At 37.1% G+C, this 16,631-nt stretch overlaps 1 protein-coding gene across 4 annotated transcripts in view; it reads left to right on the top strand.

Annotated features, from left to right (window-relative positions):
• Positions 1-16,631, top strand: part of KIF26B (kinesin family member 26B) — a 277,653-nt gene that overhangs the window by 85,616 nt on the left and 175,406 nt on the right. For all 4 annotated transcript variants that reach the window (XM_086878160.1, XM_086878161.1, XM_086878163.1 and 1 more), the window contains one exon: positions 938-1,471. In XM_086878160.1, coding sequence (XP_086734286.1) covers positions 938-1,471 — 534 coding nt within the window. The remainder of the gene's footprint in view (positions 1-937; positions 1,472-16,631) is intronic.

Below are 16,631 nucleotides of genomic sequence, written 5' to 3'. Positions count from 1 at the left end.
AGGTTTGGTGACAAGCCTGCTTTAAGATTGCTGTCTGGCTTCACAATTTGCACTTCAGTGATGGTAGAACAGGGTGCTTGTTGCCCTGTGGGTAGCACCACTGATGTTCAAATATGAACATTGAGGTAAGGCTGTAAGACAAGAGGCCTTAAACCAGATTATGTGGTTTTGCATCAGAACTATGCTTTCATAGAAGAAAATAATTCTTTACAGATTATTAACTCTATACATGTTGTATTTTTTTAAAGAAAATTGTTACTTTGTTTTATGTTATCAGCAGATACCCAAAGTAGTGCTAGACATTTTTTTCATTAACAAAAAAAAAGTGGTTTGTTTTCATTTGTTTTTTTCTTTTCTGGCTGGAAAGTGTATTCTTGGTAAGTCTGTTTTGAATTCTGGAAAGAATTTTTGAGAGAGTGGTGGTACTTTTTAATGTTGTTTTTTTTTTTTTTTACTGCTGTCTTTGAAATGTTAAATTTTAGTTGCATAGTAAGTCCTGGGTTTTCTGAATACCAAAAAGCTGATGTTTGTGAATAGATGGATTTGTGAACCTTGCTACAAGTCCACTGGCTATAGTGGAGTTGCTCTTAATCTCACCTGTATAACTAAGAGCAGATTTCATTCAAGCCAGAAATTAGGTGCAGTGGTGTGAAGCAGGTTAATTCCTTTTCTCTGCCATGCATTGAAGCTTGCAGTGGAATTATAATATTTGCCACTTATCAGTAAAAGAATTTTTCCTTTCCAACATGATCTAGTTTCTCAGTTTTGTTCAGCTCTGCTGCTGGCGTGTGTTGACTATATCTAATGGCCTTTGTTTACATTCTAAGCTTATCTCATAAATTTGCTTTTGAAATGCAGTAATAATGTTTCACTGTGGTGACTATGGTTAAACATTTCTCTCCTTTCCCCCTCTTACCCTTCTCTGTTTGATTTTTAGGACCCAGGTTTCTCTTCGGTGATTCACGAGAAGCTCCAAGTTCCCAATACCATTCGTAAGGCATGGAATGAGAAAGACAGCAGATGTGATGTTTGTGCCACACACCTGAACCAGCTGAAGCAGGAGGCCATTCAGATGGTGCTAACCTTGGAGCAAGCTGCCAACTCAGAACATTATGATGCCTCACCAGGCTCTCCCCCACCTCTCTCCAATGTCCCCACGTTGGTGAGTCCCCGGCACATGGGCAGCCTGCAGCCCAGGGACTGGGCATACGTGCCTGCTCCTTATGCTCCATCTAATTATACAGGCTTTGTTGCCAACAAACACAGTGGAAAGCCCAACAGTCTAGGAATTGGAAATGGGGTGGACAAAAAAAATGGCTCTCCTGGACACCAAGCCAAGGTCAGCTTTCAAATGGCCACCAGCCCCAGCAATGGTAATGTTCTCAACTCTGTGGCTATCCAGGCCCACCAGTACCTTGACGGCACCTGGTCTTTGTCAAGAACAAATGGAGTCACTCTCTATCCCTACCAAGTAAGTGTTTTCAAATAACAGAATGTACTTGTTTCCTTCCCACTGAAGCTGGCATGGGCATACTAACATTGTTTGCTCCTGTGGGGTAGGAGTTGAGCTGCCTGTGCAAGTGAGCACTAGAATAAGGAGTGTTGTAAATCACTGTCTCCCTGATAGGGGATTGAGTTGGGGGGTGACACAGATCAAAAGCACTATTGATGAGAATACCTTCTATTAATTCAGCTGTTACTAATAGCAGAACCGAGCTCTTGTTTTTAATGGCAGACAGCAAATCATACAGTATTTTCAATTATTGCCCACACAGTCCTGATTCACTTTCCCTCAGAACACTCGGATGGAGCAACAGCTGGGAGCCACAAGTGCAAAGTGGCACTAGCGTACCAGTGATTTCTGAGCTGGTATTCAGGAAGGATTTGGATGATCTTTTATTCCATCCTCTGTGTGTATGATCATTTGAGTACATTTAGTAGGCACTAACTTCTTTGACACGTTTTAAGCTGCCTACATTTTAGATGCCTGTGGGTTCAATAGGTCCAGTAATCTCCAGGTCCTAGCAGTTCTGGGAGATTTTCATGTACTTTTCAACATGTTTTCCTCTTCTTTGGTTTGCTGTTTTCTAGTACACCACACCTGTAAGTACCTGTAGAACTCACACCAGAGGGCACAAAAGAAGCTTTTTTGTGTGACAGGCGGTGTGCTCTCTGACACACTTAACTGCAGCTGGTGGGATTTTTAGAGTACTCAAGCATTTGCAGATTGGGACATAAGCCTGTTCTTTACATGTTCTCACAAATGTCCCTGTTGGCTTCCTTAGGCACATGAATAACTTTGGAAATCAGTCGTTCTACTAAATTATGAATATATTGCAAGATAAATCCCTAAATTAATATTTAACTTTTATTAGTATGACTGATATTACAGACAGAAAGAAAGCCACCATGTTTTTCATAAGCATTAAGATATTGTCATGCACCAAAGTGAACTAGGTAAAACCAGAAATGAAGTACAGTTATTTTATCTGGAAAATATGTGACTTTATGTTTCTGTGGATTCATGCTCTAGTGAACTTGAATTGTATTTGGGTAGGTCAGTATGTGATCATAGTTTTGATCTAAGAAAAAAAATGTGATCTATGTTTCAGGTAAGGAAAAAAAAAACTAAACAAAGAATGCACCTTAACAAATCTGAATAACTTTTATTTTTATTGGGAAAATTAGTTCCATTTTATTGCATTCACAATCTTTTAGGTTCATGTTCTTTGAAGCTGTGGATTTTGGTTATTTTTTATAATGCTTGCATTTCCTTGATGATTAATTTTGTCTTAAAAATATTCACTAAGAAGAATCTGATATTCATAATTGTCTAGACTGATCCTTTAGTTTGGCTCGAGTTAAATTCAGGACTCTTCCCTACCCTCGACTTAAAATAACTTTGAAATAGAAAAGATTGCCTGCTCTCAAGACACCCCTCAACCAAAAGAACCTCAAAGCCAACACAAAAGCCAATGAAAAACCAAAACTAACAGCAAAATAAACAGAAAATTATGAACAAAAAAGGAAAATCCCAAATGAGCCTATCAATGCTTGTCTGTGTTAGAATATGTTGATTGTAAGTTTCAACTTTTTCTTTAAGATTCTTCTCACAAATGTTAAAATTCTCACTGTACTCAAGTTGCCATTTAATTCTCCAGCTGAGAAATAATAATAGCTTTTGTCTTTAAGCATACTGAAAGGATTTTAGTGTTTGTTTACCTAGTATCTGTATTAGGGTGAGAATTAGTCAAGTAAGAAGAAAAACTTTGAAGAGTAATTTGTTTGTAATTTCAAATATTGGCAAGATGCAAGCTCTTCTGTTTTGTGTGCAGAAACCAATCTTACTTGCTACACATCTTCAGAACATTTACATCTCTGTCCCATGTAAATATGTTTTGTTATGCACTAACATTTGCAAAACTGCTGAGGAGGAGCACAAAGAAGATCAATCTGTTATCTCATGTTAATTAGAACCCTTCTTGATTTGGAGGTGATTAAAAAAAAGTGGTGGTAGCCTACTTACTTGTGAATGTATATATATTAATTAAGTTTTCTTGCCTTACCTTAAGAATAAAGATTAGAAAAACTTCATTGTGCTTTAGCTAAGAGGAGTAGAAAATGATTTCTTGGGATAAAAAGCCTTGCACTTCACTTCAGAGAAGAGTAGTACCCTTCCACATCATAATCTTGTTAAATAGATGTCTGGGGAGAAGTCAGTCTCATGGCTCTAGACTTAATGGCACCTGTGTGGTAGACACCTCCCATTGTAAATCAGCTTCTGTTAGACAGTCTAGATAACTTGAAAGAAATGGTTGAGTACCTTGAAAACTGCGTGTGATGTCTTCCCTAAAGTATCATCAAAAAAAGAGAAAATATTAGTTTGAAAGCGACATTCTGTGGCTCAGAATTGACTCACTGCAATTTTAAGCACCAGAAATTATTCCTACAGTTGTAAGTTGTAGGATGTTACTCCTTTTTTATCATCTTCCCTTCCAGACTGCCTAAAATTGTTGTGGGCAGTTAATTACTACACTTGTTTCAGTTCCAGTAGAAAAAGGATAAAAATAAGTGAATATAAAAGGGAGTGTTGTGATAGTGTTATATTTTACTGCTGCAGTAGTTTAGGACAAGTCCTAAATGGAATGCCACTATTCAATTAATTTTGCAGAAAGAGCACTTTCCAATGAAGAGTAAGTAAAAAAAATGAGAATTTTACCAGGTTTATTAATGTATTATATGTTTAAAATCTGAGAAAATGGAAGTGTACCAGATTTGACTAGCAGTGTATGTCAGATGTAAAAGGTTTCTAGTAATTTCATGGATGCATTATGGAACTAGTGAGTTGAATCTCCTAAGAATATCAGATGAATAGCAGGTAAGAATTTTTTAGGCAAAACTGATCTGACCTGGAAATTAGGAGATGGTGTAGATGACCCAATCAGTCCCCACTGTCCCTGTTTTATGTGATTATCTATTTAGGTACTCCTTGAAAAAGAAACAAAAATCTGGTTCTATAGATCAGTGATGTCCCCTAGGCCTGACTCAAAGGGGGCTGGATCAAATTTGGTGGTAGGTTCTTTTAAAAAAACAGGAATCAGAGGCAGGGAAATTGAATTTATTGATCTTAAACAGAGAGCATGGCCCATTACAACCCTTCTGTGGAAACAGGAATTCTGAAATGGTCAGGATAAAACTGATCCCTTTCTGTTTAATACATGTAGAAAAATACAAGCCAAAATTTGGTAAAATTTGATTCGGTCTGAAAACAGTTTTCTTTCCATGCTCATCAGCAGGTAGCATTTGAGTGCCCCATGGATCAGACTGTTTTGACACTTGAAAAGACTTAGGTGGATCTCCTTATCATTCAAAGGGATTTCAGTCCTTCCCTGCTCAGAAAAAACTCTTAGGAGGTTTTTCCTGAGAAGGGCTGTCATTATTTGTGCAGCTGCTGGTGTGAATTATAGGATACCACAATGTTAAGCACACTTTTGTTACTTACCAACGATTACTGAGCACTTCCAAAGGGGAAAAATCCCTCTGGGCCTGGGGCACTAATGTAGGAGGGAATTCCATGATGAAATTATTGCTTCATGTCATTTTTATAGAGAATGCAATATGGAATGTAATGCATAGCACTTTTATTTCTTTATTATTGCAAGCTGATAAAGTAGCTAAAACAAAACCACCACATTAAAGAATAAGATTTGAGTCCTTAGGAGTTCAGACTGATTCAGGGTTTGCATTCAAAGCGAAAGGAGTTGATAATAGTGACTGGATTAAGCTGGGTGCACTTTTTCTAAAGTCAAAGCCCTCCAGTTTTCACTAAAATATTAAATTACCTGCTTGGCTCTTGTGTTGGTGTGCCTTTAAACCGACAGCATAATGTGAATTTCATCATGGTGGGAACCCCAGAGCATAAAACAGTAGGCATTTCCTTGGTCTTCCAGTTCCCCTCTTGGATCTGCATGAGGATCTTTCATGTCTTGAAGTAGATAATTTCAAAAGGCAAGCAAAAGGAAATTTAGCACAGTGTGTTTGGAAGGTTTGGGTGACAGGAAGGTTAGAATTAGCCCAAGAACTGGGGAAGGTCAACAGTTCCAGGAACAATTTAAGCCATAAAAGGGAATGATGGGTAACAGAAAATGTGGAGGCTGATGTGGGTGAGCACCTCCTGCTCCTGACCTTGAGGCTGTGAAGTTTGATTTTTGTAAGCAACAAAACAGTGCATGTAAGGATTTGAGTAGGGGCATTGTGAACAGAATATATTCATGGAAAAAGTGTTTCTTTCTCCCCTCTACTTAAAAAGACTCTTTTGACCAAAAGTTTGGAAAATTAGCTCTTAAACTACTGAGAGCCTCTTGGCCCCAGGCATAATGTTCTCAAGCCTATTCAGAATTATGAAAGGCTTTGTTTGTGTACAATTGATGAAAGCCTACAAGATGTGCTTTCTGTTACCTCTTTATGTATAATGTGTGTTTATAAGAACAGTTTTCTGAGAATATACCAGCTTGTTCTGGAGCTTTGCTGTGATGAATGGCTTGTTTGGAGTTTACTTAGGTCATGGCTGTCATATAACACATCAGTTCATTCAGGCCTAGGCTTTTATAAAGAAACGTAATGATTAGAGTTGGGTGCAAGATGGGAAGTCAATGCCTGTGTGGGAGGTATTGCCATCCAGGTTTTTGATTTCAAGCTTTCTTCCAAGTCTTTGTTGTATATTTTATTTCTCTTCTGTTTGCTGCTGCTTCTATTGCTTCTTGGTGTTCAGAAGGATGAAGATAAAATGTTAATGATTGCTACATTGGTGCCAGGGTAATTTAAGTGGCTTCTAAAGCATAAGGTACAGAAATCAAGTTACTTGCTCCATCTTCAGACTAACAGGTATCTTCTGTAATTACTCCATGCTTCCTAGAGCCAGACCTATTTTATCAAAGCGTCTTAGCAACAACAAAAAAAGAAATTTGTATTCTGACCTTTCTATTATTGTGTTCTTATGGAACCACACACAATTTCCCGAGATACCAAATGCTGGAGGTATTTTGACTTTGTGCAGTTAGGCTTTGGTCCAGAATGTTTCAAAAACAATTGAGTCACCGTATATGAGATCCAAATTTGAGCATGGTGGCTCCCTTAATATAGTAAAAACCTTTTTGTTCTTGTTACTGTGAGCTCATGTAGGATGATGCTGAGCAGATGTGTGCAAATTCTTGCACTGATTTTTTTTTTTTCATTCTGTGACCTGGACTCTTAACAAAATGACTCAATAATCAGACTATACACTGAAAGTGCAAGAATTTTATTTACAAAGATTGTTTGACTAGGCCAAGAAACAGATTGTCAAACAAATTCATTGGCACTGAAATTATATCCTTGCTTGATTATCTCTGTTGCCCTCTTCCCCCGTGCATTAGTTGTTATCTCTGAAGTAGCTTTTGTCCGACTAAAGGCCTTTTTAAACCAAGTCACTAATAATTAGATATGACCCCACTAAAATCAGGGTATGTCATCAGTTGACATTTTGCCATGATTGTTTGATCATCCAATTTGTATATTACAGGAGTTGTCTATTTGTATTTCATTCCTCCTGTCTACCCCTTCAACTAGCAGCCCAGTTGTATACTGCTTTTATAATACCATCAAGGGGGGAAACTGGAGTCTATGTGAACTGTAGGAGAGGTTTATTTTTTTGGTATTACTCTGGCATGATTTGATCTCTTACGGCATTTTTATGCATGGCTTAATGACCTTAGAGTCATTACTTTTCCCCTTCATGATACTGGGGTGACGAAGGGAAGAAAGAGGTAAAGGGTATCCCATGGACTGAAAAGAGCTAAATAGGCTTATCCTGTGAATATGAAAACCTCGTGACTCAATTGTGATGTGAGGAAGAAATCTGGACTATTATAGGAGGGAGTTAATCCTGTAAATTAGCAAAAGCCAGAAGATCACAATTAGTGAGGATTTGGAGTCTTGGTTTCCTTCCCTGCTTGTAGCTTAAGGATTTTGTCCACATGTGAGACTAGTTTCATTTCTTAAATAATAGCTGTACTAATTTCTTGCATTAATTGAAAAACTGAGGGGAGGTGTTTTAACAGTGAGAAAACTGATGGAGAGATGGGATAGAGAATGGGGAAGACAAACTGAGACATTGAGACAAAATTGTCCTTTTATTTCCTATGATGTAAACATAGAACAGAGAACTAGAGAGAAAAATGGTCACTCCTGCTTTATTTCATAGTTTAAGAATATAGAGAGCTAGTACAGGCAATTTGGAACTAAGAGGTAATACACTTTTTATGTGATGTACCATTTTTTGGAACTTATTAGAAAAAATATTGAGGCCAAAATCTTAGTAAAATTCATAAAAGGATTATGTGTGTATGTAAATAATAAAAAAATCCTCCCTTTATGATATTAGGATGAAAAAAGTGGGATATAAATTGCTATATAGAATAAGGAATTTGAGATCTTATATTCTGTGGAGAAGGTACATGCTTCTTTAAGTACATCCAATGTACAGGTAAGGGCGAGAATTTCTGAAACTACCACTGAATCTTGCTGTCACTATAACTTTTTATAAGATATAATAATATTTTTATTAAGATTCTGAGTTCTCTTAGGTTGAATCATTCATCTGAGCAACATGATGGTCTTTACCTTTGCATTAAGATTCAGTCTTGTAGGTGATACTGCTGTATTTTACTAATTGTTCAACATCTGTTGCAAAGAGAGAGGAAAAAGAAATGTACTAAACCAAAGGCAAAACATTCTAGTTGAGATCAGGAGAGGATGACAAAGGAATTGGAAAGCAGTTTTTTAGGAGCTTCCCATTAAATTCCTAAGGGATATCACTCAAAAAAGACACTAATCAATTTACTGTCTTATTGACTAAGATATTTGCTTCTCATATTGCTTTACATTAATGGGACATAGGATTAAGATTAGATTTAGAAACATTTTTGTGCTTTTTTAGAATTCTGTTCTTCCACTTCTTAGAAAAGTATTTTAGACTTAAAATATGAAGAAGTATGTTACTATGCAAAAAACAATCTTACAAAACCTTTTTCTTTGATACTGTGCTGTGCTTATGGGAAGTAAGGAATGCATGGCTAGAGACTTGTGTAACTCTGAAATGTGATTCCACAGAGCTAGCATGTAAAACCATTGTTTTCTTTTCTCTAAAGTGCTTCTGAAATCGCATCGGAGAGGGAGCATCAACTTCTCTGTTGGGCCAGCTCTCTTAATTCAGTAGATTTGAATTAAAGTGGTTGGTTCTTCACTTACATTCTGGGGCTTTGAGGACTGAAAGATGGGTGTTGTCAGATAGACTACATTTGGGACCAGACCCTCTTCTGTCTCACTCCACGATAATGGCTTTGCATCTGACATGGCTACATTGGTGTAATACAGAGAAGAGTGAGAGAAACATCACCTCTGTTAAGATCTGATCAGTCAGAGTGTGAGAGCAGCTGTGGTGATGGGAGCATATATGGCATCTTGCAATCAGAGGGGCCTCCACTTCCCTTTTGGGTTGGTGAATGGGAAAGATTGTTTCTCCATACTGTTCTAGTGTCACCCTGCTCTGAAGAGTCTGTTGGAACTGCTCTTGACAAATGAAAACAGAAACCTGATTGTCCAGATTCTTTTGAACTTTGAATGTGTCAAGATGTGTTTTATGAAGAAAAAGGAAAAATTGCATCTGTACAAGGGTGAGGAAAAGCTTCTCTCATTTAATGAAAATATCTTTTTAATCTGCAAACTGAAGAAGAAATGAAATTGCACTTCACTTTCACTTCCATGTAACCTCTCAAGCAGACTCAGAACAGCTCTAATGGTTAAAGGAATGGTAATGAGCTTTTGTCCTCCAAGAGGTTGGTTGGTGCTAATGTTGCTAGCAAACCTCAGCAGAAGAATCCATAGCTCCTCCTTGTATGAGAGCACTGAATTTATCATCACATCTGTCATTCAGGTATCTGAGGGCTTGTGTTCTATACACCAGAAAAGTCTTAGGTCTGACTGGTAGATGTCAGTGTCAAGTGACTAAAGTGCAATCAGTGCAAGGTCACAATTGTGTGCATGTGAAATGTTTATTGTGAGAGCTCTTTGAATCAAATACATGCATCTGTCAAGCTTTACTTTCAATTGATACTTTTTTAACTTGGGAAAGTGGCCTGTATCTGTGTATATTAAACAGCTGCCTAAATTTGTGTAAAGGATTTTGGCTAGTGGGAAGGGCAGAAAAAGAATTAAAAGTTGGAGCTCCGCTTGATGAAATCACTTCTGCTTCCCTGATTTCACTGTGGCTGCATGCTCAGTGTCAGTGGATAATTACAAAATACCTACCATATGAATCCTGCCATTTCTTTACATCAAGGCTATTAATAAAAGCAGAGTTTAGGCCTCATTTTATAAAAAAACCCACTTTTTAAAAAGCATATAGTGATATGCTGTTTCCTGTGAAAGATAGATGACAGATACGGTTTATTATTGCTTTCCTTCCTGAAAGGTTTCAGGCTGCTGGAGCTAGGCAGTGTAGCTGGATTTAAACACAAGTCATAAGCACAGTCATCTCTTTGTTTTATTCATGTATATTTTCTCAGTTATTGCAGTGCAACATAGAAAATGGAAAATTAGTTCAAGTGCTATTAAAGAAATTATACAGAGTGCATCCCAAGAAAATATATAGTAATGAGATACTATCAATGCTTAATTGATCAGTCTCTCTGATCCCTGAAGACATCGTGTGAAGTTTGTTGCCAGTGTGCGGGAGGCAGAAGAGGATGTGATTGTACGATACTGTTACATCAGGGCAGTGATCAGAGACAGGACAGACAGGGAAAATGCACTCAGAAAGCTTTGTCTGCATTTGGACCAGTTTCTGTGAAAGTAATTTTTGAAGAGTCTTGCAATGCTAGATAGGTTTAACTGAGGCATAGTTTGCAAGTTTGTCGAGATTTCTAATTTTTTTTTGCTTTGAAGTAATGTAAACAAAAATAATATTGTTTGTCCTGCCCAGTAAATAATATAACAAGATACTATTCAAGTGACTTACAAGAACAACGCAGCAAAAGGTACCTGGCCACTACACTTATTTGAAAAATTACAAGAACATCAGAGGGTGTCCTAAAGCTTATCTATTTTATTTTATTTTTAGATGTAAATGAGGGATCAAGTTGTTTTCTTGCAGCTAAGTGCTTTGAAGGGAAAAATCTAGTTCTCGTGTTACTGGCTTTTCATTTTTTCCCGTCCTTAGTCAGTTGTCACAAGGGTCTTTGCCTCTGTAATCCTAAATGCTGGGATATGCCATTTGCAGCCAGGATTTAGTAGTGATGCTTATGATCTCCTAAATGTTGTCTTGCACTTCAGAACCTTTGTAAAGATCCTTTTAAACACTGTCACAGCCCAACTTATCAAGATTTATTTTTATTTATGTAAAAGTAGATGAAATGTAGACACCAGACCTGCTTTAGTTTAAGATTGCTGGAAAGGGGCTCGAGATAGAGGTGTTATGAATGTGCAGATTATGAGATTTTTCCAATCTCAGTGATGTGGATTTCTCTGCTTCCTTTTCCATTCACTGTTCAATCACCTTAATCACATATTATGAATATTTGCTACTTCTCCCTGCCATTTCAATGCTTTGTCTCTGAAGCAGGCAGTTGGCAGCAGTGCAATGGGCCATTACTTCTGTGGCCTCTAGGCATTTTATGATTCAGTGAATATGAATAATAAAGCACCTTGGTCCTCCTCTGTTCTCTGGGGAAGGTGATTTCAAGTGTGGCAGTGGAGGATTATTATGGCTTGGTTTCCTTTTGAGCGCGAGAGAGTGGGAATGTACTTATAAGTTAAAAATGCTTAACAGAAATACTGGAAAACAACCTTTTATTCCTCAGTATACCATTCTATCTGCTGGAAAATTTTATATGATACATGATAAAAAAAATCCTTTGGTAATGCCATGGCTACTAGTATTCTTTTACCCAGTTTGAATACATTGAGTAGAAATGCATCTTCATAATTTCTTGAAGAAACTTCAGGTGCTACCACAGAAAGCCAAGGCACTTATCAGTAGCCACAACTCTAGTACAGCAAGAGTTTGTGCTTAGGCCATTAGAGAATTTGCTCCCAAGACTTTTTAAACATTACATGGGTGTGGAGTGGGGAAAAATGAAATTTTACTGGGAAATGTATAATGTAAACCTAGTTGAATTGGTAACTATAATATTTTGCAGACTTTTAAGTTTGTATCTCTAAAATGATAAAAAATACGTGGAGGGAGGAAACCAATTTTATTGTTATGTGTTAGGAAGTGGATGTACAGGAAAGTTGAAGAATATGCCTTAGGTGGCTGCTATGCGGTCTGTGAAGAGATGAGAGAATAACCTTTTCTCCTGTTACATTCAGGACAAAAAGGGCCATCTTGTCATTTTGTATGTTGAGGTTAGATTTTTCTGTGCCTGCCTGAAAGAATCAATATCAGAGTGGATTATGAAACAGAAATCATAAGGGCTCAGAACAATTTGAAAAAACATTGGTAACAGAAGGGACTGACTAAAAATATCTTGCTGGTTGATTGTTTTTTTTATCTTCAAATACAGCTTGAGCTGAAATTTTTATCAACTGCACAGAGTTCATACACTCTGCCTTTTACAACAAGCTGCTACTGTGCTCTCTGAGAAGAAAAGAAACTTGCAAATAAGGACTTGGCTTTAGTGGGATTCACTTGAAAGCATGCCCTTGGGAAAGAAAAAGACTGCAGAAGTTCTAAATTGACCTCTGAAGTTTTTAGATTTTAGCATCATTGAAACATATTTTTTCAAGAAGCTCCTGAGTCGGGGATATGTTTTTCTTGTTTACTGTGCCTTGATTTCTGACTTTATAAAAGTAATTCCAGGAAATATTAAAATCTCGTCATTCTCCTACTGTGCTCTGCTTTTTTCGTAGGGTAACTTACAGTAATGCTTTTCTTCTGGAAAATGGAAAAAATTAGTTAGAAACAGTAATTTTTTTTGTTGGATGTTTTATGATCATCTGCTCATGGTGGATAACAATGAACCCTGTGCGAATGAACACCACTGTCCATAGGGGATACTGCAGTAAGCATCAGCAAGCATTAGTGCTAGAAGGCTTTGATCTTTGTTATCCTGCATATGTAGTACTGCTCTACATTTTGGAGCCGGTTCATGCCCATCTTGTATTCCCTTTGTCCTAGAGTAAATGACTATGCAGGATGACTTATTAAGTGCCTGTAGTAAACCTTGTGAAGAGACAGTGGGACCTGTTACTTCAGTTATACAGATTACAGCACTATATTTACACTGATCTGTGGTCAGTGATTCTTCTTTTGACATTTTACCATGGAGCAGCAGATCAGTCCATGATGCTCTATTAAAAAAGTAATTAGAATAAAGAGTTCCTTTCAAAAATTTGTTTAAAAGTAACTTATTAAAATTTTACATTGCAGTCCAATAAATAAGTTGAAGGGGAAACATTCAAAACAGTTCACGTGCAAAGAAGAATTCTCTGTGCAGTAAGCCAAAATTAAAACTGAAGATAACAATGAGGTGTTTATTACAGTTCAGAATAGTTACTAGAGTTCAGGCATAATTTCAGATGGTGTGCTAGTTTTTGTTGTTATATTTGAATAGCATTAAATACATTTAATTAAATCAATTGTAAATCTGTTTCATCCCCAAGGGGCCAGTTAGTATAATCCTTCAGTTTTCTTGTAAAAATATCAACCAATTGGTTCCTGCACTAATTTTAATCACTGTTGAATTTTAAACAATAATGAAGTGCATTTTGTCTGTTTAGTTTCTTGTGCAAAATTCTTGGGGCAATGAATCTTTGTTGTTGTTTGTGTCCTGTGTAGAAGAAAGTTTATATTCATTGTCAGAGTGCTTAAAAAAAAAAAAAAATAATAAGTAAAACAGTGACATTTCATTTAGGCTGACTTTGAAAAGAAAAAAATTAATGTAGTTGTAAGACTTGATAGTATACTTTCAGACAGTAATAAAAATGAGCAAATTCTACTAGTAAAGATTAGAAAATAATAAGCCTACAATGATGCAAAAAATTTAAAAAAATAACAAGAGTCTTAGACAATTTACAAAGCATGAATCTACCTGAGATTAATGTAGTTCAGAGACAGGCAATCATTTATAGCAAAAACTGGAAGAGCATGTGTTGTATTGTGAACAGGTTTTGCTGTGAAAGTATACACACAGTGTAGCTATGAGTAAAGAACTGGTAGTATTTAGTGTGTGTACTGCACTCTAGAGTTAAATGCATTAGGTAGCAAGATGCATAAGACCTTGCATATGACTGTCTTGTATTGTTCTTTTACAGCACTTCTACTAGACTATAATTCATACACAATTTAATGATTAATAAATCATTAAAGCTGTATGGTGTCTACCCCTGGTTTGATCTGAATTCTCTTTTAGTGGAAAATAATTCCCGAAGAATCAGATTGTTATTTGTCCACTCAAAATTGCCATGATAGGTTATAGTGGTGGAATTTGAAAGAGTATAATCTCTTGAGGAATGATTATCATTTGTTAGTGCTGCATAGTGCTGAATGGATATTCAATTGTTCTCTCTCCTGCCTTTTCAGAAACATCTGCAGAGCACACCCAGAGTAAAGCCTGTGCCCTTTCCTCTCTCTAATTAGTTTTTCAGAGTGGTGCAATTTTGGGAATATGTGTGTCTGTAGTCTATATCTTCCAAATTGATCACTGATTTTTTTTTTTTAATCCCATCTGAGAAAAGTAAAGGAGTTATGGTCTCAGCATTTTCTTAAAAGGAGTCATTTAAAATCTGTGATGTGAGCCAAATATTCATCTGACCTTATTTAGCTGGTCAGTGGAAATGAGGATTGGTATTAATTACTCAGTCTGCAAGTGAACGTGCACAAAATTAAAGCTGAGAATGGACATTTAGCATGTTTAAAGCTCTTAGTATACAAAGGCCCTAAGGGGACATGTGTGAATGTCATCTTTGCACAGTAAAGCTGTCATAGTGAAGACAGATTATGATGGTTCCTGCAAACCAAAATGCAAATTTATAAACTGAGGAGAGATCGTTGTGTGCACTTGAATGAAATGCTAGGTCAGCTTTGGATATTGTAGTGTTGAGTTAGAGCCTGGAAAACTGTGCTTAGCTTGGATCCTTTAAAGACTTGCAAATCTAAGCTGAAACAAACAATTTGAATGCAAAACATGATAGAAGTTGCAGTAAACAAGAGGAGACAAAACCATGATTAGCTTGGAAAATAGAAGTAGTCTAGGAGCCTATGTAAAAAGCTGAGGCTGTTCAGTGCCGTGTATGAAAAATCCATCCCATTCCAAGTAGAGTGCCATACCAAGTGTGTGTCCTGATGGTCACAAGTTGTCCATTTGTGCCACTGAAAGGGAACCAGAACACAGAGAGGCCCTACTAATTTTATTATTTATCATATTACTAATGATTTACAGTGTGCACCAACTAAACTTAATCTGATGTCCAGTTGAGGATGTGCTTCTCTTTTTTTTCCCCCTTTCATTAGCTGAGGGGGCAATAAATCTAGAGCAAACAGAAGACAGCATAGCATAACTGAGCACCTTGACAGCTTATGGAATTCACCCCAGGAAGTGGCCTCCAAGTCAAATGCTTACAGCTGGGTGATTTTTATGACTGCTAATTACAGCTGTAGCTATGCAAAGTGAGGTAATAGGGCAACCAAGTGTATGGCTTAAGGCATTCACCTTCAGAGCAGGAAGCAACTGTTTCTGTCCAGTTAATGGTTTCATTTGAAGGCTATTCTGGATCCTTTTGAATTCTTTTAGTGTATTCCTGTTAAAAGTTATAATTGTTACTCTAATAAAATACTTCAAAAATGCTAGCAGGATTTTTTTATTATTAACTTGAAAGAAAGATGTGTTCATGTATTGTGACACAGATTAGAAAGACCAACATTGTTAAATTTACAGAGGTCACTCCTGCTGATGCAGAAGAATCAGGGGTTTTTTCTTCAGCAAAAGAAGCTAAAGACTCCTCTGGAAATGAGACACTTTCAAGGCTGCTCCCATGAGCACTGATAACTTATCAGCTGTTTCCCCATCTTCATCTTGGTGCAATGAAGGAAGGAGCATCTTCAAGGGACTATTTATAGCAGGGACAGAAAAGGGCGATCTGCATTGTTGTGGTATCTGCCAGCGCCAATATAATTAAACCTGTGACAGCAATTTATAAAACAGCTAATACTTGTGATTTTTTTCCAATGGGGAAGCAACTGGAATGGTACTAGTTTTCAAATAGAAACTTTCTTGATCCCTGGGGGTCAAACTCATGCACCTTTCCATGAACAGGTTGGTAAGAGTCCTGTCAGATGTGTACTGATCTTAGCCCCCAAAAAGGTCTGACCTTGAGGTGATTATGTGTGTGGACTGAATTTGCAGTATGCAACATTCTTCTACAGTAATCATTGCAGGAATCTCTAAGCCTGTCAGATGTGGGGTTTTTTTTTCATACTGTAAATAAAGTAGTTCTCTTTCCTTGTATTTTCATGGTAGAATTTAGTCATATGTCTTTGCTTAAGTAAAGACTAATGATTCCACCTATGTGTGGATAAACTTATTGTGGTTTTTATTCCTTACTCTCTTGCTATCTACAGAAAGAGGTTCCTTTCTGGGTCAATAATGCCATTTAAGTTAAGCCCACATGCTGTCACACTCTGGTAGCTTCTGGAGCTGTTCTTGTCAACTGACAAGTGAAAGGTCAGTGTCTCACAGATTGTTGTTTGTGATAAGAAAACAGCTACAGTAAGATTTGAACTTCTTATGATGTCTTGACATTGCTGGCAGTTGGTAACTGATCAGAGAAATGAGAGCTTGTTTTCATAACAAATGCATTACTTCTGCACACAGTGAAGTAGAGCTGTGCCTCAGCTTCAAGAATGCGGTCACTTCATTTAACTGCTGCCCCACATGTACAGGCAGGAGTCAGACATACTCCTCTTTTGACTGCTGCACTACTTATTTTAGCACAACTAGCTTGGCTGCTGAGGACTCAAAAGGTAGCTGATGCAACAAGGGGTTACAGTGAGAGTGCTGAATCTTGATGTATGAAATCAACTTAAACTGAGTCAC

Source organism: Cyanistes caeruleus, chromosome 2 (genome assembly GCF_971803275.1).
Source record: "Cyanistes caeruleus chromosome 2, bCyaCae1.hap1.1, whole genome shotgun sequence".
Lineage (NCBI taxonomy): Eukaryota > Metazoa > Chordata > Aves > Passeriformes > Paridae > Cyanistes > Cyanistes caeruleus.
This window is presented reverse-complemented; position numbering and strand designations above follow the sequence as displayed.